At 39.9% G+C, this 26,089-nt stretch overlaps 2 protein-coding genes across 8 annotated transcripts in view; one reads left to right on the top strand and one right to left on the bottom strand.

Moving 5' to 3' along the window:
* Positions 1-3,437: 3,437 nt before the first annotated feature.
* The window catches only part of RB195_011415 (uncharacterized protein), a gene marked incomplete at both ends in the record, with an annotated part of 40,111 nt that continues 17,459 nt past the window's right edge, over positions 3,438-26,089 (bottom strand). For 3 of the 6 annotated variants that reach the window (XM_064192818.1, XM_064192821.1, XM_064192822.1), the window contains 6 exons: positions 17,958-18,074; positions 18,165-18,301; positions 25,014-25,105; positions 25,260-25,424; positions 25,489-25,658; positions 25,791-25,903. In XM_064192818.1, coding sequence (XP_064050402.1) covers positions 17,958-18,074; positions 18,165-18,301; positions 25,014-25,105; positions 25,260-25,424; positions 25,489-25,658; positions 25,791-25,903 — 794 coding nt within the window. Of the gene's footprint in view, positions 3,588-5,278; positions 5,391-5,574; positions 5,756-5,897; positions 6,034-6,163; positions 6,304-6,355; positions 6,555-6,738; positions 6,793-6,870; positions 6,939-7,021; positions 7,200-7,620; positions 7,795-7,895; positions 8,046-8,139; positions 8,227-8,287; positions 8,408-8,571; positions 8,713-9,002; positions 9,165-9,251; positions 9,422-9,476; positions 9,595-9,729; positions 9,886-17,957; positions 18,075-18,164; positions 18,302-25,013; positions 25,106-25,259; positions 25,425-25,488; positions 25,659-25,790; positions 25,904-26,089 lie in introns of those variants that run through there. The other 3 variants (XM_064192820.1, XM_064192819.1, XM_064192823.1) reach the window with 3 other exon arrangements.
* RB195_011416 (uncharacterized protein) lies at positions 13,902-17,875 on the top strand (the record flags this gene model as incomplete). 2 transcript variants are annotated; one of them, XM_013448172.2, is made up of 6 exons in its annotated part: positions 13,902-14,096; positions 15,018-15,259; positions 15,320-15,488; positions 15,547-15,679; positions 15,738-15,911; positions 17,700-17,875. In XM_013448172.2, 6 exons carry the CDS (start codon positions 13,902-13,904, stop codon positions 17,873-17,875), a joined length of 1,089 nt encoding a protein of 362 aa, XP_013303626.2. The 2 variants fall into 2 exon arrangements, with proteins under 2 accessions (XP_013303626.2, XP_064050405.1); XM_064192824.1 differs by lacking the exon at positions 13,902-14,096 and having other exon boundaries at positions 15,069-15,259.

Below are 26,089 nucleotides of genomic sequence, written 5' to 3'. Positions count from 1 at the left end.
CTATTCATGTGGATTTAAAATTGTTTTGCTCAACTCGGGTGTCGGCAGGAAGAATGGCTTCGACGTTTTGAAAATAAATTTGGAAGGTGAAAATACTCGTTTGGCATTTCGTACAATCGGTTATCGTTCCTGCATCGCTAAATTCCTCAAAGACTTGGAAATCCTTGCGAATGCAACTCTGCGGACTATTTATAAGCATTGTTTGAAGCATTGAATCGCGAATAAACCGAAACCACTTTATGAAAAACTATTGCGAGGGCGGAGGAATACACCCTGGAGGAAACCAGATCGTGGAAACTTCATGATACGCTCACCTCGTATGATCTGTGAGTATGGAGAACCACTTAGAGGAAGCACTGAATAGGAGGATGAGAGCAATGTGGGAAGCATTTGCAGCCGTCATGGAGCTATGTATAAACTGACAGACCAAGAGCTTCATGCCCACGTGCCTTAGGGGAGAATTCTCGAGAGATCAATTAAAAGAACATTAGAGTGGATAAAAGAGTTGCAAAATGACCTCAAAGGAGACGGTAACGAAGCGTGTGTCTTCGTTTCCTGGATGAACCAACTGAGGACACCTGAATACAGTTCAAAGACCTCATCACTGTCACTCGCGGAACTTGTGGACATCTTGGATGACTGCTGCGAGAAAAGGAAAGACTGGAAAAGATAAAAGACTGGATGAAAAGTCTGGTGAAGAGGAGCTGTCTAAATAAGTAAATGTTTCGAAGCTGTTCTGTTTCTGTTCCCTAGTTTTCGAATCGTTGATTTCTTAAAGCAAATCTTTTCCTTTTCTTAGGTTATACTACCTCAGGATATTTCTTGTATTTTTTCTTCGAATTTTCCCTTTCTCAGGATTCTCTTAACTTTTCCTGTTTCTTCCTCCGTACTTATTTTACTGTAAGGTTCCCGTGGATGTTCATCACAGCGTAATCCCGTCCCAGTGGTGGATAAACAATTGCGGAAACTGTGGAGGATCCACGATGTTTGATAAGTTGGTTTTTTCTGCGCTCAAAACTCAGCATCTCTGAACTAGTCCGTTCCCTCGGTTCTCTTGTATCCCAAGCACTCATATTAAAGGTATCACTCCACGAATCTGAGGTGGTGCAGATTTTAGGTGGAGTATTCGTATACGGGATAGTAGATTATGGAGAGGAAGGTGATTCCGTCCATTTCTTCCTAATTGCCATAAAAAAAGGGCCGGAAGATACGGCTTTGGGCGTTCTGGCGCACTATTTTCCACTGGAGGGGTTCGACTGGAGCGCGCCAGCACGCGCTGCATCTTCCGGGCCGTTTTTTACGGCAATTAGGAAGAAATGGACGGAATCGTCCTCCCCTGCATAATCTACTACCCCGTATACGAATGCTCCACCTAAAATCTGCACCACCTCAGATTCGTGGAGTGATGCCTTTAAGGATTTTTGATCATGTAAGCATGGTCAGGTCAAATCTACTTGAAGCTCAGTGTGATTACGTAGGTGAGTGCGCTCTGAGTAGTGCGCTGGGACTTTTACTCAGATCTGCGGTCCAGTTAGTACGAACGAGGGCTGCATTTTGATCGCAACCACATTCGCAAATGCACTACGCTTCAGGAGGTTCTAAAACTCGACCTCATCTTATCAATCATCTCCAGACGTCATTATCTCATTCCTTGACGCTTTTCGAGGGGATTTACCATCTCTTGCGTCCACTCTAGCGTTCTTTTAGTCCATCTATCGTCAATTCGAAGAATATGTGTGAAAAGATGAAAAGAAAAGAACAGAAATGTCGTTAGGCTTGTCCTTTCCCCGGGTCCATGAGTTCGATGTCCTTCCGGTATTAATAACAAGTTGCGTTCAAAATGGTTATTGCGTGTTCTTTTCTTTTTTTTTTCTTTTCCTTCATTTCCTTCCCAATCTCCTATCTTTATGAAATGAAAATTCGGCCGCCCGACTCAGTTATCACCAGATTCCTCTCGAATTTAGCCCAGTTTTACTGAGAGCAACATTTGCGGAAGTTTTCTACGCTGGGTTCTTCTTACCCCGTCTTTTCTTAGTTATATATAGAGTTGGAAGTGTTGTTTACAGATATCAGATGTCGAGCTTCCTTTTTCCTTTCTCTTTCTACCTTATCCTCTCTTTACCTTCCTCCGGAATCCAAGAATAAGATTTATCAGTGGGACTCAAAGTAGTCAGTTTGTCTGATGAAGCAACTCGTTTCACCCGTTAGAATGATTAACGAGCAAAAAAAAAAGAATGAAAATTAGCCGCACACATTCTCCTCAAAGGCACTGGTTTCAAAGCAGCCTTTGTGCTTCGTTATTGGCTAATGTTACGGTATTGTTCATTACCATTGAGTCAGAAGAACTCGCTTCAATATACTCGGTTTGAATTGATGTTTCGTAAAGGATTCTTATTAAAAAGGCCATAGTTAGGTCAAAACGACATGATCGCTGCATTTGCGTAACCGGTTGCGTTCGAAGCTTTGAGGTGCAGCGTAGCGGGACTAAGATCGATGAGGAATCCTTCTAGCACAATTCTGTTCGCTGCAGCCGGAGTGGACCTGGCGAGGGTCCCAACTCGGTCCCAACCGCCACCTCGACCGCAACGCTTCGACAGCGGCTGCCAACGCAATTGCAGCGAGCTTCATGTCGTTGTGACCCTACTATCTCACAGTTCTTAGTACGATACCTAACTTATTCCAGCAAGTAACTCTCGCCTATATGTCTCAGATTTTTGAGTAAGGCATGTAGGTGAGAATGTTCAACTTTAGTGTTCGATTTTGTTCCTACAAATTTTCTACCTTTTTGAATACAGTGTACAGTTCTACTGATATAATTTCATATCTTTCTGAAAGTACAAATCAATTTGTCAACAACAAACGTAAAAGATAAGGCCAAATAAATTATTATCGCTACGTTCTCAAACCATAATATCTAAAGAAGATAATTAGGATGCAGAATTCCGCCTATCTGTGCTCTTGAACATGTTTCTAGTTAATAAAATAAATTAATTAAGTAACATGCACAACCATTTTTCACCAGTTGGTGGCTACAAAAATACACATAGTATGCGAAAGAAAAATCACAATGAAACAAACCATTTGCAGCTGAATTCACCAAGAAGAGAAGGAAATAAAACGCAGAAAAACTGGGAAAGCTAGCTGAGAGGAGTTTCATAGATAGAAGGTTGGTCGAGTTTCCCTGCGTTTTCTCAAAATAACAAAACAAACAGAAAACAAAAGGATCAACAAACCAACATACGGAAACGACATGTCGATGAGCAGATTCGATGTGCCTTACATCACAATTTGTATTGTTAGATATAGATAATTACCGATTACTGTAGGAACACAAAGACCATCGTTAGAAAATCCTCACATCAAGGCGAAGAGTTTTTACCTTTCAGCGGGAAGAAGTACTGTAGAATAGCGAAAGTCATTAATGATCTATTGAGGGCTTATTTCTGGACTTGATATCGAGTTTTGTACTCGTAATGCCATCGATTAAAATCAACATTGAAAACAACTATTGATCCGGAGTCGAGTCCAGCAAGAACAAATCGATGATTCGCCGAAACAGCCACTGATCGTACCGCACTGTCTACTTGCTATAATACGAAAAAGTAAGTGAAACAATGGAAAAAAAAACTTGGGAAAGTGGAGGAGAATCAAATGAAAATCCGTGTTCATTTCGTCGCAAAAATTATTACAAAAATGCATGCAAACTGGTTAACTGCCTATTCTGCAAGCTACGGTTAACCATGCAGAATGAGCAGGTCAAAATAGCTTGAAGCCTCGTTCAGTTTTGTAAGCGGCCGTGCTCGAAACGGTGGTGGATCAAAGGGTTATAGTCTAGGTGGGACCATTCCCAGCTCAACTCGAATTACAGAGATGAGTGAGCTGGCGAGAGTGTCACCTCAATCGCAACCACCAGCTTTAGCGTTTGCGCCGCTTCGAGCATCGCTGCTAACGCAATTGCACCAGGAATTCGGATCGTTTTGACCCACCTATAATTGAACTTGTGACAGAAAAAAAGCCGAAAAATGAACGCAAGTTTAAATCAAATAAAAAACCTTAAAGGACTCGTACATAGAGGCGTGACTCTGCTTAATTCTGAAGCCATTTTTCACAATACTAGTGATATTCACACATTGCGGACAATGCATGACTTCCAGATACAAAATAGTCGACATAAAGTGAAGACGGCCAAAAAGGTTAATATTTTTGCACTCCGACATTTGCAAAAAAAGATATCTTCTCTGTAATGCTTTTGTGATAACAAAACTAACATTTTCGTTTCCTTCCATAAAATCCAGAACCTACACAAAAAAGTCCTTAAAAAAAGTGAACGGCGGGGAAAGAAGCCCCCAGTTCCGTCGAGGGATCTGAGTACACCTGAGGCTCCATCATAGGGACACAGAAACGTAGTCGAAGGCTACCAGAACATCCCGATCAAGCTTCGCAAAAGTAATTCGTTAAGCGGCTCCCAAGCAATGGAAGTGCAGTGGAGCCTCCTTCCCCGCCCCCTGTCAACTGCATTGTCGAAAATGCATGAATGAAAAATGAAACCCAAAAACCTAGCGACATAAAAATGGAATTGCCTTAGTCAAATACAAAAGCACATGCAATTGGCAAGTGCATCAGAATGGTAAACTTGCTCACCACTCGATAATGTGCATTGGAAAAGACTACACATTTTTGGGAATCTAGCATTCTTGAATTCCAAAAAAAAAGCATGAGGAGAGAGAAAAAATTAAAAAGGTCAAGGTAGAAGCGGCACAAAACTATGCATAAATAGAGCATTTACGTAGGGGATAAGGCCCAACAATGTAATCTGATCCGTCTCAGAAAGTCTATCCTTTGATCTCTAAAAAGCTCTAAAAAATCATTGTAGCAAAGCTTTTGTAAGCTGACAAAGAAAAGAGGATGGTAAGAAAGTTTTGTCAGAAAATCTTCAAAAAGCCCATTTTCTAACGGGGAAAGCATCTCAATTATCTGATGAGAGGAAGCTTCGGAAAAAGTAAATTTCTAGAACCTCTTAAAAATCATGTGTACTCTTTTGCCCCATAGTCGATCAAATTTCGGATAAAATACGTTGATAAACTAATGGTGTTGATAAAACATAACTTTTCCAAAGCAACTGAAGCTAAGTTTCGAGATTTTTTTAAGGATTTGATATATACCGAGAGATTAAAAACTGCGGAAAAAAACACATGCAATTTTCTGACAAAACCTTTCAACAAAAATCCAGTAACAATGAAATAATACTGCGAAGCTAGAAATTCGATAAACCACGTACCTGGAAGGAGTAAAGTTTTCGCAGAGGGAAAAGCCTCCAGACCGCACAGCGGCCACTTTCAGAACCCGTTATAACGTACTCGCCATCTCTAGTCAGACAAGCGCATTCAATCCTTAAAAAAGTGCTTCTCGATATACGAATTCATCAACACCAAAAACTAAGTCGTCATTTACTAAGTTACCCGAAAAACAACAGAGAAGAAACATATTTGCAAATAAGAAACACTGATAAATTAGAGAAGGAACATTTTTAATTTGCAAAAAAATTCAAATCAGGAAAAGATGATAGTAACGTACTTTTCGTCAGTGACAGCTTCATCCAGCTGATTTGCTGTAGTGGAGAGCGTGATGAAACGATGGTGCCCGTAGATTGCCATCACTACGCATTCTCTGCTCATCAGCAACTGTGACACCCGTTGTTTACCGTTCCAACGTCGCAGTAACTCTCCAGCAGTTGTGTGCATAAGAATGGTACCGTCTGTAAGAAATGTTGAAATTTTGTTGAAATTTTCGAAAAGAGCAAATAAAAAAGGTGGATGACTAAGAACACAGTGTGAGAATGAACTGTGCCGCTTTCAAAAATCCCACTACACAGCACTAGAAATGAGTAAATTTCTCACCTTCACATCCACTGAGAACAAGGCCATGTTCAGCAGAGACAGCGAGCGCGGAAATGGCAGCTTCGTGTCCCGTTAGTATTGCCCGAGGTGATGGCGTCTCTCCGGGAGTGTTGTACTCGCCAGCAACAAAGCCCTGCTGCAACAAATCTCTAAGGGAGTGTAAGGAAGTGAAAATAATTATTAAGAACGGATTTTGTTGTTTAGACAGGAAGATGAAAGCTAAGAAGTAACTTCTGCATCCAATAGGGAAACGTGGAATACAGTACCTGCCCATTCCAGTGCCATAGTGCAACTGTGCAATCATTACTTCCAGTTACCACATAGCAGTCAGCGAAAAGGCTAGTTTCCGATCTGGCGATGCATGTGACCACATCTCCATGACCGTAGATCACTTGTCGTACCTTTGCTGAAACATCCCACTTTTTTCAACGACGTAAACTTAATTGAAAGGATCCAACCTGAGTCTGTGTCGATTACTCGGAAGCTATAGTCTGGGTATCCACATACTATCAGACATCTGCTATCCGTCGTGGAGACGAAGTTGTTCCATCTTACTGTTAGTCGATGATCTAAAGAATCTCCCAAATGACGTCGAACCACCGGCACTGATGGATTGCCAGAAGCGAGTAGAGGATCCACGGTCAACGGCAATTCGTTCTGAAAGAAGTAGTGAAATTTAAGTGAGCTACACTTTTCTTTAGAGAAAAATTCCACCCGAGCAAAAAAGTGTAAAGCAAGAATAAAATTTTCAGGGACCCAGCATCGATACAAAAAGATAGGCAATAGTGCAATTTAAGACAGAAATTCTCAGTCATGCTTAGTCAGGGCAACTCATACAAACCTCATGATTTTTTACTTTCAACGGAGATACGCAGCCAACTACTCTTAAATTTACCTGGAAAAAAGTAAAAAATGTCACCTGAAAAACAGGCTAATCTTAAGAGATCTAGTAAAGGATAGGAGGAAAACTCACCGATGCATTATCTGAATCGGCTGCTTTCTCAGTTCCCAGGCTCAAAGCGCTTCTCGTTGTAGTACCGTCTTAAAGGAAACGTTTCACATTAAAGAAAAAGTAGGAAAAAAAGAAGAAAAAGAGAATGTAATTTGGTGAAAAAAAAACCCACAAGTGTACGAATTATCCCAGCGATTCAAGGCGAATACTAGATTTTGGGCGACCGATACCACCGTTGGCTGCGGTAGTTGATGGAATGTGTTAGCAGCCAAGAACACCACTGGGCTGTTGGAGATGAATTTCATTAACATGCACAAATCATCCTCACATCGTCGGAACATCAATGGAGCCTGTGAAATGATGGTATCAAGGACATTGCATTTTTCACGTTGTTTATAAAACAACCATGGAATCCGATAGCAATGCAAAGAAATGAGGCTCAATAATTTATTTCTTAATGTTAAATATGTAGTAAATCGCAGACAAGAGGGTAGGTGAAAATAGAAAGACGAAGAACTCTAGAAAACTAATGATTTGAAAGCGGTGCAGTTCAGGACACAGAAATCTGGCATCCGAATTTCGCAGGCAAAACCTAACTGCAGCATGATGGCTCCAGTACCCTTCAAAAAAAAAGTAAAATAGAGAATTCAGCGTCGATGGGTGTTAGTTACTGTATCATGCTTTTGTTTTTCATGTACATAACAACGGGTTCCTTCTTTGCAATGTTTTACCTTCTGGTCAATAGCTCTGGTTCGGCTCATACTAACTTACCATTGTCATCACTGAATGTCTTGGTGGATGCGCCTCGGCTAACAATTGCACTGGCGTCTGACCAAACGATTGGATCTGTTGTTGGATAGCTTCCAACTGTGCGGCATTTTCAATGGATTTAAGGCAAACGGCTCCTTCGTAAGTGAGGTAGTAGAAAACATTGGTGGCTCGAACCTTAAGGATATGAGATCTCGGAAACTGTTCTTCTAGAGAATCTGATACGTGCATGGAAACTGTGAATGTGCCTATAACATACTACTAGAGGAAGAATTTACCGCTTCAGGGCCTTTTTGTTTGTAGCCAAAGATAAGATCGATCCATTGGTTTAGTTGACAGCTAACCAAGTCACTTTCAAGTGCCTGACGATGGAGTAGAACGAATTCTTCTGGGGTAGATGCCCATTTGGGTAGAACAACATCACCAATCTTGAATCGAAGTGATATTGTTATTAAAAACAAAGAAAACGAAAAAAAGTACATAAAAGAAGTCATTTAAAGCTGATAGAAGCTAGATTGCTACCTTAACTCCATCAGATCTTGTCCCCAATTCAAATCCATTGTTATTCCGCATCATTTCCGGAAGATAGAAAAGTTCGGGAATGAGTTCCTAGAGGAAGAATTATTTGTTGATAAAATTATTGTACCGTAACAGTGAAGTAATATTCTACCTTGACATCATGCGAGTCCTTTTGGCATCGCTCCCAAGTCTCAGCAATACTGTGGAACACACGGTCAGGGTGGTCGAATCGACCGTTTTGCATGTCGAGGAACATTGTGGTGAAGGGTTCCTACATAAGATGAGTTAGATAATTCATAAGCAAGTCGAGATAAAACAGGAAAAGTCGTATAGGTAACTTAAAACCTCAAAAAGAGATCTCCAAAATTATAATAAACGAATGCGAACGACAAAGATATTACTTCACCAAGCTTCCTTCCAAAATTAGTCACTCACCACTCTCATCAGCCAATTCAACGTGAATGCTTGTGTTGAGTAGTGAGTACCATAGTGGAATGCTGGTATCGTCTCGTCTTCCCATGATGTGTATCGTTCTTGGAAGAACTTGCGGCGGGCCTCCGACAATGCGCCAATGGGCTGAAAGTGCGAATAAAAAGTACTTGTGAACAGCTGGTGCAGTAGCAACGCACCAATCACACGTCGAAGGAGGGGTCTCTCTGGGAGAACTCTCTCATCAGAAGTACTTAAGCAAAAATCTTATTCTGAAGTCCCAAGAATGGTTCACTCAAAACTGTTTGGAAACGTTTCCTACTATTTTGCAACAACAAGAGGAACAAGAAACCACATAACTCAAAAACCAACATATCTTATTCCACTCGAGCCACTTCTTTTGCAAAAGAAATTGAAAATAAAAATATCTGACAAACCTTGGACAAATCCCTAAAGTTGGCAGCAACATTTAGGTCAAGCGTTTCAGCAGTATAATTGGTGAGAATCCACGGGAATACAGGATACTGATTGAGATCGTTGAACGTTCGACCAGCTACCGTATTCAAAAACATCAGATAATCGAAGTTTGATATTTCTCTCTGAAAAGATCTTGCTATACATCCTCATTATCCACCACTTTAGAAGATAGAGGCGATATTCTGCGGTGAAATATTTGCTCAGCTAACCTTCTGCCATTTTAAACACATGTCTGAATGCTTGAACAGCTGTCTTGGAGTCATCAAACTGGTCTTTCGGCTTTGTGGCAACCCATACTTCACGCCAACACCAACTCTCGGCAACTGGTACACAACATTCCGTACCGTTTCTTGATCGGGGAATGCGAACATAATGGCAGCTGGAAGGAGAGGAATCGATACTCATCAAATGTACGAGGTTCAACAAAAGCTCACTTCTTGTTGCCAGGAACAATTCCAGGGCGATATTTTGCAAAAGGTGACGTCGTAGAAAAACAGCTCGTATCTCTTGAAGGTTCCATCGTCCGTGAAGCGATTCGCAATACCGAAGTACCTTCAAAACAGCTAATGAATGCAGCCAAGCGTTATGAATTCAACAAAGTTGGAAGAATTAAGAGTGTTGCCCTGAACCTCCAAATTTTGTTGCGATGTGAAAAATCGCAGCCGTGAGGTAGTGGTAAGAGGTTACCGCTGCTCCTGCACGGTCGTTGGTTCCTAACCGCACAACGCTAACCAAACCTTTTATCGTTTCACAGTCGATAAATTGCAAAACATACTCGTCTGGGATGATAAGAGCGCTAACTTCATGAGTAGTTAATCCCCGCAAGTCGTTAGTGTGGACCATATAAATCTCAAACGATTCTGCAGTGAAGCAGAGCGCGTTCGCACATTTCTATCAGAGCTGAGCACTTTATTCTTTTATTCCAATTAAATCGCAGGATGAACAACAATCCAGATAAAAGTTTTGAGAGAGCCAGGAAATCCGCGAGTCACTGACGTATCACAATTCGACCGCGTATCGAAATGTGACAAGTGCGTGATGGATTCGCTCACACCTGACTGGTGTAGGCCAACTCATGCGAACTTCAACTTCTGTCAGAACGAATCGTGTGAATGGTGCCCAAAACGTCTTTGTTCGTTACGAGTAACTCTATAGGATGGAATTATATTTTGTGATTCATAACCTGGGATGGTATTGTTCAATAAATCGACCAATAAACCTATAAGAACCGACAGCACCGCCGGAAAAGCAGCTGTTGACGCTCATCATCGAGAATATGCGAGTTTAGCGGTGATTTAAGTGTTTCTGGAAAACTTACATACTGAATGAAAATGGACTGTGCCACGAAGAACACATATCTCACAAATAACAACAAATTTGACAGTTTCTATGAACATTGAAACCTTCCCGGTGCTGCCGTACCAAGCGCTCCATCAGAGCCAGAAGGCTCCTTATTTAGGTGTCTAGCGTTTTATAGCATTTTATTTAGACCTCATGGAGAAGTTTCTAGCCTTTAGGTTCAAAGGCTTCATGGCAAGACGTCGCGTTCTCCAGGGAATGGAAATGGAAGCTATTTTTGAGATCTCATAATTTATTTTCGAATAGAAATACTTGAAATTTCTTACGCACATTATATTTCTGAAAAAAAAAATTGTTCAGATCTTTCACGTGTGTGATTCTACATAAGATAACTTGCTTGCGACAAACAGTGGGAGCAGTGGGTATGGTGGTTCGTTTAAAGAATCATTAATGAGATAGATTCATTCAAAGAAAACGGTCTTCTGTAAAACAGAACAAATTTTATTTCAGACGTCACTTGGCATGTAACTCTAAAGGACTCCCAACCTTTCCTACACACCAGATATCTAACAAGTTTCACTGTTTTTCCAATTTAGAATAAAACATGATAAAATCACGTTACAGGAGGATTTTTTAATTCTTTTTTTTTTAAGAATTTAAAAGGATTGTATGTGACAAAAATCCCCTTCTCCTTATCAATGAAGATCTAAAACCCAGCCTATTCGAAAATCCCATCTTCGTCTATAAAGTAAAAAAAAACGAGAAAAAATCCTCAAAGTCACAATGATTCAGGGATTTCGTGTAATGGAGTAATCAATATGGTGAAAGGAAGCAATTTTTTCTTGCTCGCTAGCTAAACGACTTCCTCCCTGTTCACTGAAGAGAGGACCATATTCATAGAGAAGTGTTGAGGGTCCCACAATACTTGACTTATTGTGATTTCTTCAAGATGAAGTTCGTTTGAAAAAAGAAATGGTGCTGCATTTTTATTAAAATCAGTAAATGCACTCATCCTTTTTTCCGTTATCACAAAAAAAAATCCGAGAAATTCATTTCACGACATTCCTTGCTATCAATAAAGGTGAATGAATGAAAGAAGTTGCCGCCAACTATACTAGGACAGATCATTATTTATCTGGCCGCTCATCGTTCACCCCGAACGTCCCTAATTACTGCTCTCGCGTGTTCGCACCGTGCTACACGCAACTCTACACGGTTATCCGTGAAACTCTGGAATTCACCGCCATGCTGGGGATATATTTTGATGGAAACAAGGGCGAAACAAGAAAACTACATTTAAATTCCTAACATCAAATCTTTTTTCAGGAAATTTCAGAAAATTAGTGCGAGAAGTCCAGTTTGACGCAAAGGGAAGCGAGAGAGTGAGAGCATCAATAAAATACCATTACTAAGCTTTAATTATTCCCTATACACTAAAACAAATTATTCTTAGATTATTTGGTCTTACTTAATGCCAACCATCGTAATTATTTACGTATTTATTTTTCTGGTTGGAAATAGATCACGATCAACGTTTAGTGAAATAGACAAGCTAGTTAACTGCTATTTATTCCAAACAGTAAGCTGAAGTTCATAGACAAAAGTTGAATTGGAGGTCTAATCCTAAATGCATTTCTGTGGTCCGGATATGTTCATTTTCAAATCTCATTCCACATGACCCACCATCAATTCACAAACTTTAAAAAGACGGAAGTTTGCATGATCTGTCTAGATATCAAGAGATTTGACAAAAAAATCTTCATATAAAAACAACGACTAACAAATCACTGGTTTTTCCACAAAAATCTTACTTAGTCAATATTATCAAAATCCCATTTCAGAAAACTAATGATCTACATTTACCTGCACTCAATTCTACCGTAATAGCAAACTCATAGATACGCCAACAACTACCTCCAGCTGTGCGCGACGGATATGCATTTGCGACCTCGACCTGTCATGATCGCCATGATAAACTCACTCGGATTACAGCACTTTGGCGGATCTATGGATCTCTTCACAATCCTGCACTAGTACATCCGTCAAAGTATAGGAATAATAAATGTAGGAAGTATCCTTAGTGATGTTGAGCTTCACCATACTGGAGAACAAAAAAAAACTTAGAACAGTAAGAACTACCTAAAAACTTATTGTAAACAGTACCGCTTAACTCAGCAATATTAGAGAGATTTTTTTCTTCCTTCTTATGCCAAGACCAGAAATACAGCCTTTAAGCAAAGCATCCTACGCTTCTATTAACTTATGAACGATTAAAATAACGTTCTGAGGAAAAATCACGCGAATTAAGCTTATCGTCGCTCGGATGCGGGAACATTAATGAAGAAAAATCACTTCCAATACCTTCTCGTCGTATATTGTAAAACAAAATAGGGATACACCTATAGAATTTATGAAAGTGTGTATTTTGCGTATTTGATGAGCAACTACTCCATTTTATCCCAAGTCAATTCTTCGCACTTTGAGGAAGTCTCCTCGAACGAAGAATACACGATGAGGAGGGAGCCTATTTGCTGGCGGTGTCGTTCGCTCGTCACTTATTCATTAGGCTACGATTAAAAAACATCAAGAGATGGAGAATTTGTCCGAAAAATATCGGAAAAACCATGTTTTGTAGAAGTGATCCCTTTTAAAAATGCAGCTGGGGTCCTAATCAATATTATCCATAATGCAACGATTCACGCTAGCATCTTGGAATCTACCATAACATTTTCAATTTTAATTAAATCTAGGATAAAGTTCTCGATTATTAATTGCGTGACAAAAATCCCCCAAACCAGTCGTAGTGATCATATCATTCCAAGGTGAACGAACACTATTACACACACATATCACCACCGTGAAACAATGACAAGCGTTGCAGCAATCGATGAGAATTGCACGATGTTCTGGACAAACCTTTACCTACTTGGTCAGTACCGAAAGAAATTCCAAGAAAAAAGAGCATGAACCACAACAGTATGCACTCTTTATCGTGTAGTGAGTGTACTACCGTAACCGTTCACGAATCCCAACTAGTTCTCAGGCGATTCTATAAATCGATGTGTACTTTATGCACTATTTCGTCCGCTAAATCGCAAATCAACTATTCGGAAAGTTTCTTAGCAACACGAATTGAATAGGCCATTAGCTATACACCTTCATCTCAAACCCCGTCCAGAAAATGTCATCCATAAAAGCGTTTTTTCTGTGTCCTGAAGTCACCTGAAATGCCACTACGTGGCAAAGTTCTGTCACAGAAGCCACAAACACACACACTTGTAAATAATTGAGTAGGGAAGGAAAGAGGCGGAGCTATATCGACCGTTGATTGATTGTCGCTAGTTGCAGAACAACCAAGCTCCACCTCCATTCGTCTGCGTGTCGGGTACTCGCCAGCTGGATTCGCCAACTGCCGCAGATAATCATTCACCTACGATTTCCACTAATCCAGAAGTTAATTCTAACCCAGTGCAAGGGGTTTTTGTGATTTCCCGTGTGGTTGATGCTTTCCACTGTACGTCTAAATTCAAGAAGACGTAGGACATCAGTGGATATCTGTGATGTTGGGTCACAATCCCAACACTATCTATCAAATTACTAATTATTACAACGATAAAGTACAGGTTCGAAAGAATCATGTACATAAATCGGTTTATCGAATTGCCAAAGTCGTACAGGATGTGTTGAAAGACGTTGAAAGTCAGGAACCACGATTTATCTCAACCTTAGTTGAGAGTAACGGACGGTATGACGGGGTAAGGAGCATGTTTATACTTGCCTTTTCTTCTCCTTTTACCGATTCTTCCGCACATATAGGCCCTTTATCTACAAATAAAACATCACAAAATTGAGACCATTCCGATTATCTTCATAAGAGTGAAAATAAAATGCTAATTTGGATTCGTAGGATCTCAACAGTAAGCGTTAGGATAAATTCCTTTCGAATATGAAGACTTCAGTTAGATGTAATAACGAGGAATCATGATTCCTTCTTTTTTCGCTTCACTATGAGAAACTCATCATTCCCTTCATCTGAATGATATTAAGACCTCTTCCTCACTGCTCACTCCGACTATTTCCTTCATCGTAGCTGGTATAAAACATTCTAACATTTTTTATACCAGTACGCTTAACAAAACATGTTTCGCTTGGGAGATCTTTACATAATCCTCTCGGCCAAATTTCTCCATAATCTCCTCCAGTCAAGACAAAAATTTTCATCCTGCGTTTGCTATAAGGTTTAAAACTACTTCATTAACAGAATTTGGCCCACTCTACAAAAGTATTTTGCTGAAACTCTCCAACTGTTTTTGAGTTCTCCCAAATGAGTAAAAATATCATTAGTCAATCCATTTTTTTAGAAGATTAGACTTCAAAATAGCAGTGGTATCAAGAAACTGTTGCACACCGACCATGAGAGTTTGAGAAATTTCACTTTGAGGGTGGGACTATGAGCAATTTCATTGAAAAGAACAAGTTCAAAAATTTTGTCTCAGAGCAACTTCTATGTTTCGCTGCTGTTTTGCACCAAACGTTGTATTGATTGGTTGCTTCCTCTACAAAAGTTTCAGTGTTGAGGATTTTTTTCCCCGTTACCGCTCTCGGTCCCCTTCTGCTTGACAGAATTAGCGGTGAATTAATCGCCATTACATACGACTTCACCTTTTTTTCTTCAGCTCATCGTTCATTCTCCTCACGAATATGAAGCGATCCTCTACCTCAACCAAATGGGAGTGTTCAACTTTGTCGATGATGGTTCTATCCAAGGATGTGCTGTGCTGAAGTTGAGCGACGGTCGAAAACGATCCATGTCTCTCTGGGTGGAATTCATCACCGCTAGCGGTTACCTATCAGCACGCAAAATCCGTAGCCGGTTCCAGACACTCGTTGGACAGGTGGTTGAAAAGCCACCGTTCCGGTAAGCGCTTCAACGTTGTAGGTGTTCTACGTTTCCTCTTCTCATTAGCTCTTTCTTTAGGGATTACTGCAAACTGCTCACCGACACCAGTGACGTTCGGTTGCGGGTCGATGACAAGTACGTCGTGCAAATAACATGTGCTTTCCGATGCAATGGAATTTGGCCACGATCTGCCAGCCATTGGCCAAACAACACCATTCCTTGGCCTAATCCAGCAGTAGCCGCAGAAGTATACAAGCATGAGCTGTTCCAGCAGCTTTTTCCCACCGTATCAACGCAATTTTTAGGTGAAAAACGAAGGATTCGATTTGACTAGTCGAGAAACGGGCTCCGCACCTTCACAACAAAACAAACAGGCTAGTTCCATGGAAGGGGATGCATGGGCGATGAATCTTACCGGAGCAGAGAACGTTTTGTTAGGTGAACCTATAGATAACAAAGATTATGTGTGCTTCTTTCACATGGTACAAAATTCCAGCCGGGAATCGCCGAAAAGCGTTGAGCATACTGAAATGCCTTCGCGATACGCATTTGGAATTTCCTGGTACTCCTATCACTAATTATATTCTGAAAACTTTAATGCTCTATGAATGTGAGAAGCACTGTAATGACTACGAATGGGAAGACAATTGCATCGGTGATAGGATCATTGGTGAGTGCTGGTAGTTCTATGCGGATATCTACAGTTTGAAGAATTTGGCAATCTTGACTATAGAAGGCTGCGGTGCTTATCATAAACAGATATTTACCAGAAAATAATTAGTTATTATATGTTATTGCATAAACTTGATGTTTTTCTCTGAAGAACTGGAAAGAAGTGAAAATCTGGTCCGTCATCAATAATAGTGCATTATATAGATGTTTCTTTATTTATATAATTATTTCTAAGAATTATTCCTATTCAACAGTTCTTTAAACCTCTCCTCTTTTCATTCATAATGATAAAGAATCACTTCTCATCTTTAGAAAGAATCGTCATGTTCTGAAACATCTTTTCACCAGTTTTCGCTATTTTAGCACTATTTTTGTCCATGGTACTGTACCTCTTTACAACACCCAATGGAGACATTTAGACTTTTCAGCGCTTTTTAAGTTAAAATTCAAGTCAGATGTCTTCATAAATCATAGATTTTCTTCTTTGCAATCAATACAGATACCACATTTGTGAAACATCATTTCTCAAGTTCTGCGCACTGACAAAGTGTTGATATCTCTCCCGAGACAAGTCAGTGGCCGAGTGAACATTAGTGGCATGTCATTGCGCATCAATTTATTGCTTTCGACAGCCCATTCCGCACAGGGCACAAGGGCATCAACTGCAAGCAGAAGACGAAGAAAATAGCCACTGCCGCTGTTAAGGCAGTGTGGCGGAACATTGTCCGTGGTGAATGAATCATCAACTACTTTGCTTTCTACTTTCAACTACTTGCCCAAACAATCCCAGCAGAAATATTCTACAAGTAAAGTATTCTACTTTGTGGTTACTGCGCACAAGAGGAAAGGGGCAATTCATTTTTCTAAAATGAAATTCAGCCCAGAAGACTAAATAAACGAAACAGCCTTTAAGGGAATACTCCTAACTGCCGTCGATATCAACCAGTTGCTTACAAAAGTTGGTTTCCCAAAGATGTTTAGCTATTTGACAAAAAGAACCTACTAAGTAAAATACAACTAAAAAAAGAGGCCATTAAGAGACTTTTTGATGTTGTCACGGACCTTAAAGATCGGTGGTTAGGAAGGTCAAAAATAATGAAATGCCCATGAAATTATTTCCGCAATAAACTCGTTTGCTGGACTTTTTTTTCTCTTCTTCCAGACATTCCTCGCCTTCCTTAACGAACGTTTTGCTTTTCGACTAAAATTCTTCTTTTTGTAGTGCGTATCACTCGTATATTAGACTGCAAATGAAGTTCTCATTTCTCTGAACTGTCTAGAAGTAGAAATATACGAAAATCCACAAAAAAAAGCAGTTAGAAAAAAGCAGCGGCAAACTCATTCTACAGAGAATATTTAAATTAATGCTATGAATATGTAGATGATCAGACAAATTTAGTTAGTATAGTTCGCATTAATTATTAAAAATGGGAAATATTTCTCCAACAAATATCTACCTATCCCTCATTCGCATTAGAAACGTGATATACAGAAAATTAGGATAAAAAACTGAAAATAGCAACATCGCCGTCCGAAACCGTCGTCGTTAATCGTTTTAAGCGATTTTCACAGTTCAAATTCTCGCACAGCTCGAACCAACCACCTAACTATACACGCTAACACGGCGCTAACTTCCACTAATACGATTAGACCATATCTCGTTTCACAGCACTTCCATCGCTGTTTGCGCAAAACAGTTCCGCGCTCACCATGGACCATGGATTCTTGACTATGTCTACATTCAAAACAACTGACATAAATACTGTAATCGAAAATTGAATTTCAGGTGTACTTCTTCAACTAGTCAGTTGTTTACAATGTCGACGTTGTGCACATTATTTCTTACCGCAACTCGATCTTTTACGCGGAAAACCTAATCATCTTCTGGATCAAAGCTCAAAAATGGCTTGGAATCTCGTACGAAAATTGATGTTGGATGCTCGTGCGTTAGAGAGTTTATAGTTGTACGTTTTCATGATTTTTCTCCTTTTGTTATGTCATATCCGTTCCATGTCAGTTGCCTCGTTGAATTTCTCACAAAACACTAGGATTTCTGTGCTTTCAAATGTGCTCCATTTCGTTCAATTTTGAGACAAATACACTGTACGCCCATGTTCGGGAATGCCACCACCTTATGCGGGAAAATTCTTGCGTATTTCATCTAAATCTCTCGCGTGTGGCTATCATTACGAGTCGTTGTTTGTGTGTTTCTCGGTGCTTTCCAATGAATAGTTCGATTCAGCTCACTTACCTTCGGATCTTGTGCCTTGTATAGTGGATTCTCCTCATCTGCGTCGAAGAACATATCAGTGGCAGTGATCGATAGTGTGCCCGGCACCACTACTCCTGGTGCGATCAGTTTCGCCGGAGTACTGTAGCTGGTCATTTCTGAAAAATTAATGTCAGATCAGTTCTCAAACAGAATCAATCTGGATTAGATTGCATTTCCAGCAATTTTAATGTTCTTTCAAAAAAAAGTAGCCAGTCTTTACGAGAGTTTAGGGAAAGAGAAAGTAAAACATACAATTTTTGTGCTACCTCAAAGGCGAACATAATATAACATGGAAAGGAAAGTTGGCCATATTTAACAGAATAAGCTGGTGCAAAAAAAAAGTGAACCACTAGAAAATCATTTGCGAAACGAAAGGGAATTCTTAATTTCGGTCCGATTTAACCAAAAATTAAACCACAACTAATATAGTGTGAGAATTTGAGGTTTCAGGAGCAAACCCCGTCCCTATCCAGCCTCGAAGTGTTCGCTTCCTCCCAAGGCAGAACCTAGCACTTTGCGCGTTCTCCTAACTACTGCCTCAACAGATTAGAGATAAAAGTAATTCCGCCAAAGATAGGATAATCTTACCCTTTCGAGTGGTTTTAATTCACCTTATAATCACCATATTGTTTAATTTTTGAATAGGTGAAAATGGTTTTCACCTTATTTTCACATATTTTTTGAATTAGTGAAAATTCTTGCAGAATGACAATACTTTCTAAACTCATTGTGATTTTAATTTTTCGTGTACCGGCAATCAAATGCTCGAAAATACGAATCTGATGTTTCTTTTTGTATAAAATAACTCCTGTTCTTTTTTAACTTTAAGACCATACAAAATCCCCTATCTAGATCGCTTCCATGTTCTGCATACCGTACGTATCCTTTGAAACATGATCTACTTATCCCTGTACTTCATCACCCTCACCGTACACCTTACCAAACCGAACCAGCGCAATACCATGAATGTACGACGGCCGCTTGACTGCTACCGTAATCCGTGCAAGGTGTTCGTCACTGCTGCTGCAGCCATCTGGCGCTGTCCTCGTTCTCGGACGTTCGTCAAGACAGCTTTTGATGGAAAACGATCGGCATAATAAGATGTAATGCGAGTATCGTTAGTAATTGGTGCTTGTTGGGCCGCCATGTCCAATGACATATGACTTGAGCAATCATAAGCCTACAGCTCCGTCCGTTCACCTAGAAAACGTAGGACTCGGGATGGAAAAAACGAATAGAGCCAACGGAGGAACGTGTGCTCGCGCGGAGGGATTACAGCACAGCTCATTTGGATTATGTGTTGGGCACTTCAGTCTTAGCAGTGATCGGAATGAAGCGTCACACAAACTACTGGCTGTGATTTCCAAATGAGGAACAGAAAATGCTAGCGAAGTTTCGTGAGTTTCGTGATTTTTAGGAACGATCGCAAAAAAGCAGTTCGAAATCACGATAAATTACAACAACAGAATTATATGAAATTTTTTTAGAGAGTACTAACATGAGTTCTTAGATCAAGTGGAAATAAAATACAAGCATCGGTTGGATTTCTTCAGAAGCCTAATTTATCTTCTGAAGTGACTTTCAGCACTATTCACTCAATGCGGCCGGTGATTATTGTGTTCGTTAAAAAAAAGTCCATTCTACAATTCCCCAAATTATCACGTAGTGAAACTCGGTTCAGTAGGTGTTTAAACTATGCGATAACATATTTAATGTCGATAAGAGAATTCCCGAATTATTCGCGGTCATTGAAGAGGCTTAAATCGCGAGATAATTTTCATTTTTGGGCAAAACACTGCTATCACTTAAAAACTTAGGTAAAACTTCTTCACAAGATCTCTGTACGTACTGGATGAGATAATTATAAGGGAAAAATCAATCTCTATCTAAAGATCCAATCGAAAAACCACCCAAAAATCGAACTGAAAGAAATCCACACCCTCCCTTAAAAATCTTATTTTCTTTAAAATTTATTTCTGACATTTCTTCAGCTTTAAAGTATACTTTTTAAATCACATCGCTCTTGATCGTAGTAGATCCGCTAGGTTCAACTTTGTTCCTGTATTTCATCGTATGTTTTTATAATACTTCTTCCCCACCCCCAAAAAAGTAAACCCGTTGAATAAGAGTTATAACCACGAATACATGTCAGCTTCAAACCTAGATTTTACTTTCTTTGCATGTTTCATTGATACCAAAAACCATCTGAGATCTACGTTTCACTACGAATGCAACATAATTCGGTGGCTGTGAGTGAATGAACTGAGAATTGATGGCTACGACAGGCGCCTACCGGATCATTCGCTCATTACACCATCAGCCACAATCACAAACTATCAAATAAAAAGCCGCACTATCCGGCTCATCACCACTGAACGAAGAAGATTAAACGCCTTCAAAAATCATAGAAACTAGCCATTAAAAAAAGAGAATTCTGTTGATCCAAGACTTGAGGCAACCTGCCCATAAGTAATGGATGTTCCCACCAAAAAAATAACGAAAGGGAAAGAATAACAGATTGTCAATAAACCGGCAATTAAGACCAGAAAATCATCCAGCACTTTGAAAAAGTTCCCGACCACCGTACACCTCCACTCTTAATGCGCCAGCTGATTGACCGTCACCTATACGCGCATTAAGCGAAGCAATTTAATTGCTGTCATCAATGAGTGTCGCATTACCGTAATGGAGGGCTAACGTCCACCACGTGTGCACGCCAGACTGTCTACTACCGGACGATTTTGGTCTGGGCGGAACTGCAAATCTTAAACTCAAAATTAAATCGAAGAGATCGGCAGCAAGCACAATCTCAAAACATCGCTGATCTCAAAATCAAAGAATACTCTCATAACTCAAGAACCCGTTGGCACAGCAAGAAATCGTAAATACCCTTAATATTACAATTATTAATGGATTATTTTAAAAAATGTGAATGAAAATATGATGAAGAAAAAACTTTTCAAACTATACATCTTCCTTGAAATGTTACTTTTTGAACTTTTCTTGTTTATTTCCAGTTTTTATTGCTGGAATAAAATAAATAAATAAATAAATTTTTTCTTCATCATATTTTCATTCACATTTTTTAAAATAATCCATTAATAATTGTAATATTAAGGGTATTTACGATTTCTTGCTGTGCCAACGGGTTCTTGAGTTATGAGTTGTCCCAAAGTAGTCATTTGGTTTGCAGAAAATCTCATTTTAGGAGCTTAAATGAGCATTCAGAAGAGATTTCTATTGAAGTCGTTATAAAAACTATCTTCGCCATTAGGTTCTCTTCTAATGATGAAAATAACAACCAAAAAGGCTATCTGCAGGTGTAAATTTATTTATTTATTTTATTCCAGCAATAAAAACTGGAAATAAACCAGAAAACTCCGAAAAATTGAAAATCCTTCATCAATCCGAAGAATTCAAAAATCCCACGCTAAATATAGCCAGCCTTAGAGAGTGCTCTAAGAATAGAAACCATAACCGTTTGTCAACGATGACTTTTTTTCAGCCTAATATTCTATACGAAACTGATTCAAGGTGACATGTGTATTATGTGCAGATGTCCGAAAGCATCAGAGGGAACTGAGGACTGATTTAAGTGAACGGCACACGCACAACAATGAGGTAATAAAAGTGCGAGTTTCGATATAATCGCATGTCTTTCCCCGTTAAAAGATACGCATCTAACAGCGTACAAGACAACGTCCACGCTGCATACAAATTGAGACAAATTGCGAATCAAATACGGAAAGCAGAGAACATGGGGGGTCTGCCAAATGGGGTAGCCTAGTAAGGAAAAAACACGAATTCAATATCACAATGAGGCTTCCACAACTGAACTGTCGCTCACTTTTAAAATCAAACTTTCACAAAATTGACCTAGTATGGAATCTTGAGGGGAAACATGGAGTTCGAGGTTTAGATTACGAACATGGTCGTCATCACGCTCAATTTCCCTTGAAGATATCACCCCACGAATATGAGGTGGTACGGATTTCAGGTGGAGTATTTGTATACGAGATCGTAGATTATGGTGAGGTGGGTGATTCCGTCCATTTCTTGCTAAATGGCATAAAAAACGGCCGGGAAAATGCGGCGTGTGCACACAGCTGGCGCGCTCCAGTCGAACTCCTCCTGGAAAATAACGCGCGGGAACGCTCGAAGCCGTATCTTCCGAGCCGTTTTTTTACGGCAATTAGGAAGAAATGGAAGGAATCACCCTCCTCCCCATAATCTACATATACGAACACTCCACCTGAAACCCGTACCACCTCAGATTCGTGGGGTGATGCCTTTAATCGTCCCGATAAACGCCGATTATTCCTACAAGGAACGTGAATACGGTTCACCTTTCTGCACTCGCTACGTCCATGAGCGAGCATTCAAGAATCAATGAGGTCCCCTCACCATCCTATTCAATAAAAACCAATGAATAGGCTAGCCAGGTGACCGGAACGTGTACAGGGAGGAGCGTTCTGATGTATCTCGCAGGAACAAACGTTCCCACGCCGGATGAATAAGGGGAATTCAGCGTTGTACGCCCATATTCGCAATCTACACTCCCAAATTTTACTTTTTCACAAGGTTTCCACACTACGTTTACTTTTTGATACCCTGCCTTTAAGTACCTAATTTTACGCGTTAAAATAACACCTAAACGTTAACATCTAACCTATATAGTTAAAACTAAAAAAAAGTCAGAATAGAGCTATCTCATAAAGTGAAAAACTATCTATCGAACTATATCTATATAACATTTTAGGAGTAATTTTTATTTCTACGTGAATTTTTCACTGTGAATAAAACGCTCACGACTTATTCATCAACCTAAATCTTTTCTTCCAACTGTCAAGAATAAATCCATTACAAAAATAGGATTTTGAGATTTCAACTATTCCAACGAATCGTATCAAATAACTGGCCAAAAATAATAGTCAAATATAAAAACGCGTTCCATTCACGATGTGTGTATGCATAAGTCAATGACTGATTACATTAGCCCCAATAAAGCTGCTATATGACTTTGAAAGTGGATTCCGGTAGACATGGAGGTCATCAGGAAGAAATGGCGCCAGAGATCCCTTATAATTCTCGTCCTAGAACAACAAACCCCGCCAAACAAGGTACGAACGAAGAGCGAAGTTCCAAAGTGCCTCAAATGCTTCTCTTCGGTTCTGCTCTTTCACACTGCACTGTACCGTCGCAGCCTGTCGCGGCGCGATGCGACGTGCGGCGAATAGATAGACTGAGTTAGCTAACTCCAGCAAGGAAAGAAAAAAATCATGTTGAAGGGTATATTAAAACTAATTTTAGGGATTTAAATAAGAATTTAAGGTTAGTAAAGTTTTAAGGTTAGTAAACATGAGTTCTAGAATAACTACATACACCCAGTTTCTGTGGTACGAACCGACTTAGCACTGGGTTGCAGAAAATTTTGAGCCGTTTTTCCGTCTTTTCTACGTCTTTCTTTCTACTTTTTCAAACCGAGTGGTTGCCTTTCATTATGCGTATATCGGTGAATTTTGATGAACTACGCATTTTGATGAATTTAATGACCCTTTCTTGCTAACCATTGCATCGTAGTCGCGAAATTTGGCTCACAGCTACAAATAGGGTATCCGACGAGCTTGTCGATGGAGGTGATGGGAAGAAATCATTGTTGCCGGGACACGGTTATGTCTAACACGCGACTAAACCGATCGGAGTTCACAGAAACAACAACGAATGTCCTCTAAAAAAAAACCACAAGCAGGGAGACTGGTAAGATAAAGATCGATAACAAGGTGCGAAATTCAGGAGAGGAAAGTTCCATTTTCATTGCGTGGAAGTTACCTTTTTATCAAAGCATCGCTAACACATTTCCTAGATTGTCGCAACGCAAACTTCCCAGGCCACACACAATTGGTGAAATCCAATGCGGGACAGTGTCAAATCTGCCTAGGAGCTTTCAAAGATGTTAAGTCGGAAAGTTCGCGAAGTCAAAGCTTAAAGGCATCACCCCACGAATCTGAGGTGGTACGGATTTCAAGTGGAGAGTTATTCGTGTACGGGATAGTAGATTATGGAGAGGGGGGTGATTCCGTTCATTTGTTCCTAATCGCCGTGAAAAAGCGGCGCGTGCAGAAGTCTGGCGCGCTCCAATCGAACTAGTCGTGGAGAATAGTGCGCCGGAACGCTCGAAGCCGTATCTTCGCGGCCGTTTTCTACGGAAATTAGGAAAAAATGAACGGAATCACCCTTCTCTACCGGAAATCCGTACAACTCCAGATTCGTGGGGCAATGCCTTTAACGAAAATCTACTATGTAATTGGGAAAACAAAGGTTTCCTGGAAACAACCAGAGGAGAAAGATAGAGCTTCAAAAAAAACTTTTAAGGAACTGCCAATGCACATTACAAAAATACAAAATTGGAAACCTGTTGAAAGCCAGCGAGGAATTGAGGAAGATGAAGAAAAGGAAACACTCGAACTCAGTTTTCCGCCAACACAAAGGCAGACCTTCAATTAAAGGTAGGAGGACTTTATCACATATAACTACCCACTAGAATGAAAATGGAGATGAAAATGACTTTTGTTTCTTCAATTATGTTCCATCAATATGAAACATCAAAATAAAAATGGAAGAGGAGATGAACAAGATGCGTCTCTTCACCTTGTTTTGTTTTCAGATCTGAATTATAGGTGCAAAATAATGCAGTGATTTCAGAATATAAAAAAGGAAAAGTAACGGGACGCTGATAAGGGAATGATTAGAGTAAAAAAAAGACTAGTGGATAGAGTCGGAGAAGAGCAAAAAGTCAGGAAAGAAGTTCAAAACTAAAATAGGACGAACCGCTGCTCGGAGTGGGGTCAATCTCAGCAGCCCATTTGTCTATATCGCTCTCGTCAACTAGTTCAGAAGGTTGGCCTCGACCAGGAGCAATACTGCAATTCGAGTTATAATGTAAAAGATGATTGTATGGTTTGAGATAATTCTTAATACAAAAGCGTTTTAGGCCAAAAAGAAACTCCAAGGACCAGCATTCAAACGAGTGCACTATCTTCTCTGCTAAACCTCTAGAGAACTAAGGACTCCTACCTGTTCGCTAACATTCTCAACTTCTCTTCTTCGCTCATTTCTTGAGCGTCACCCGGGACTGTAATGATACTTGCTTCTTCGTGCTTAGACCCGTAAACGTTAGGCACGAAGCGTCGACGTCTACGACTATCATCTTCCCAAACGTCTAAGCGCCAGAAAAGTTGCCTAAATTTAGTGCATAAAGTATACTAAAATCTGCCACAATAAAAAAAAACCGTTTTCGACTTACTGCTCTTCTTCTCCTGAGCTCCACGCTCCGCTAGGACTTCGAAGGACGGTCATCATATTTCCAAGCAGTTTGGCTGCAAGGCGACCATCTCTTCGACGACCGTTTCGGATAGCTTGCGCCCATCGACATTCCTCATCGCGACGGACGTCCAGGTTCAACGCTGTTTCACTCTGAAAAATACCAATTTATAAATATTAAGAGTGCAGGAAAGAAATGAAGAATCTCTGATTAAAAAAGGAGTTCCAGGATGTCGAAATCCCCTCCTGTTTCATTATATCATTTTAAGCAAACGGTAAACAAACCTCGAAATGAGCGTGTTTGCTGACATCCTCTGCTCGAAGACGATTCAATATAAAATCAGCTTCGTTTGAAACGCGAAGTACATGGTCACGGGTGGCATGTGCCATCAATCGACCTACAACAAAAATCCATTTATTTTCCTACTGAACATTTAATTCACAAACTGCACTGAACTTTGGCCAGCAAAACAAAGCCCAATAATCGTGTACAAAAAAACCTCTGTTAAATAAATTCCTTCATAATGCTTGTAAAATCTCTTTAAAAATCGCTACAACTTCAAAATTAAATAAAAATTGTTTTG

This window comes from Necator americanus, chromosome III (genome assembly GCF_031761385.1).
Source record: "Necator americanus strain Aroian chromosome III, whole genome shotgun sequence".
Lineage (NCBI taxonomy): Eukaryota > Metazoa > Nematoda > Chromadorea > Rhabditida > Ancylostomatidae > Necator > Necator americanus.
This window is presented reverse-complemented; position numbering and strand designations above follow the sequence as displayed.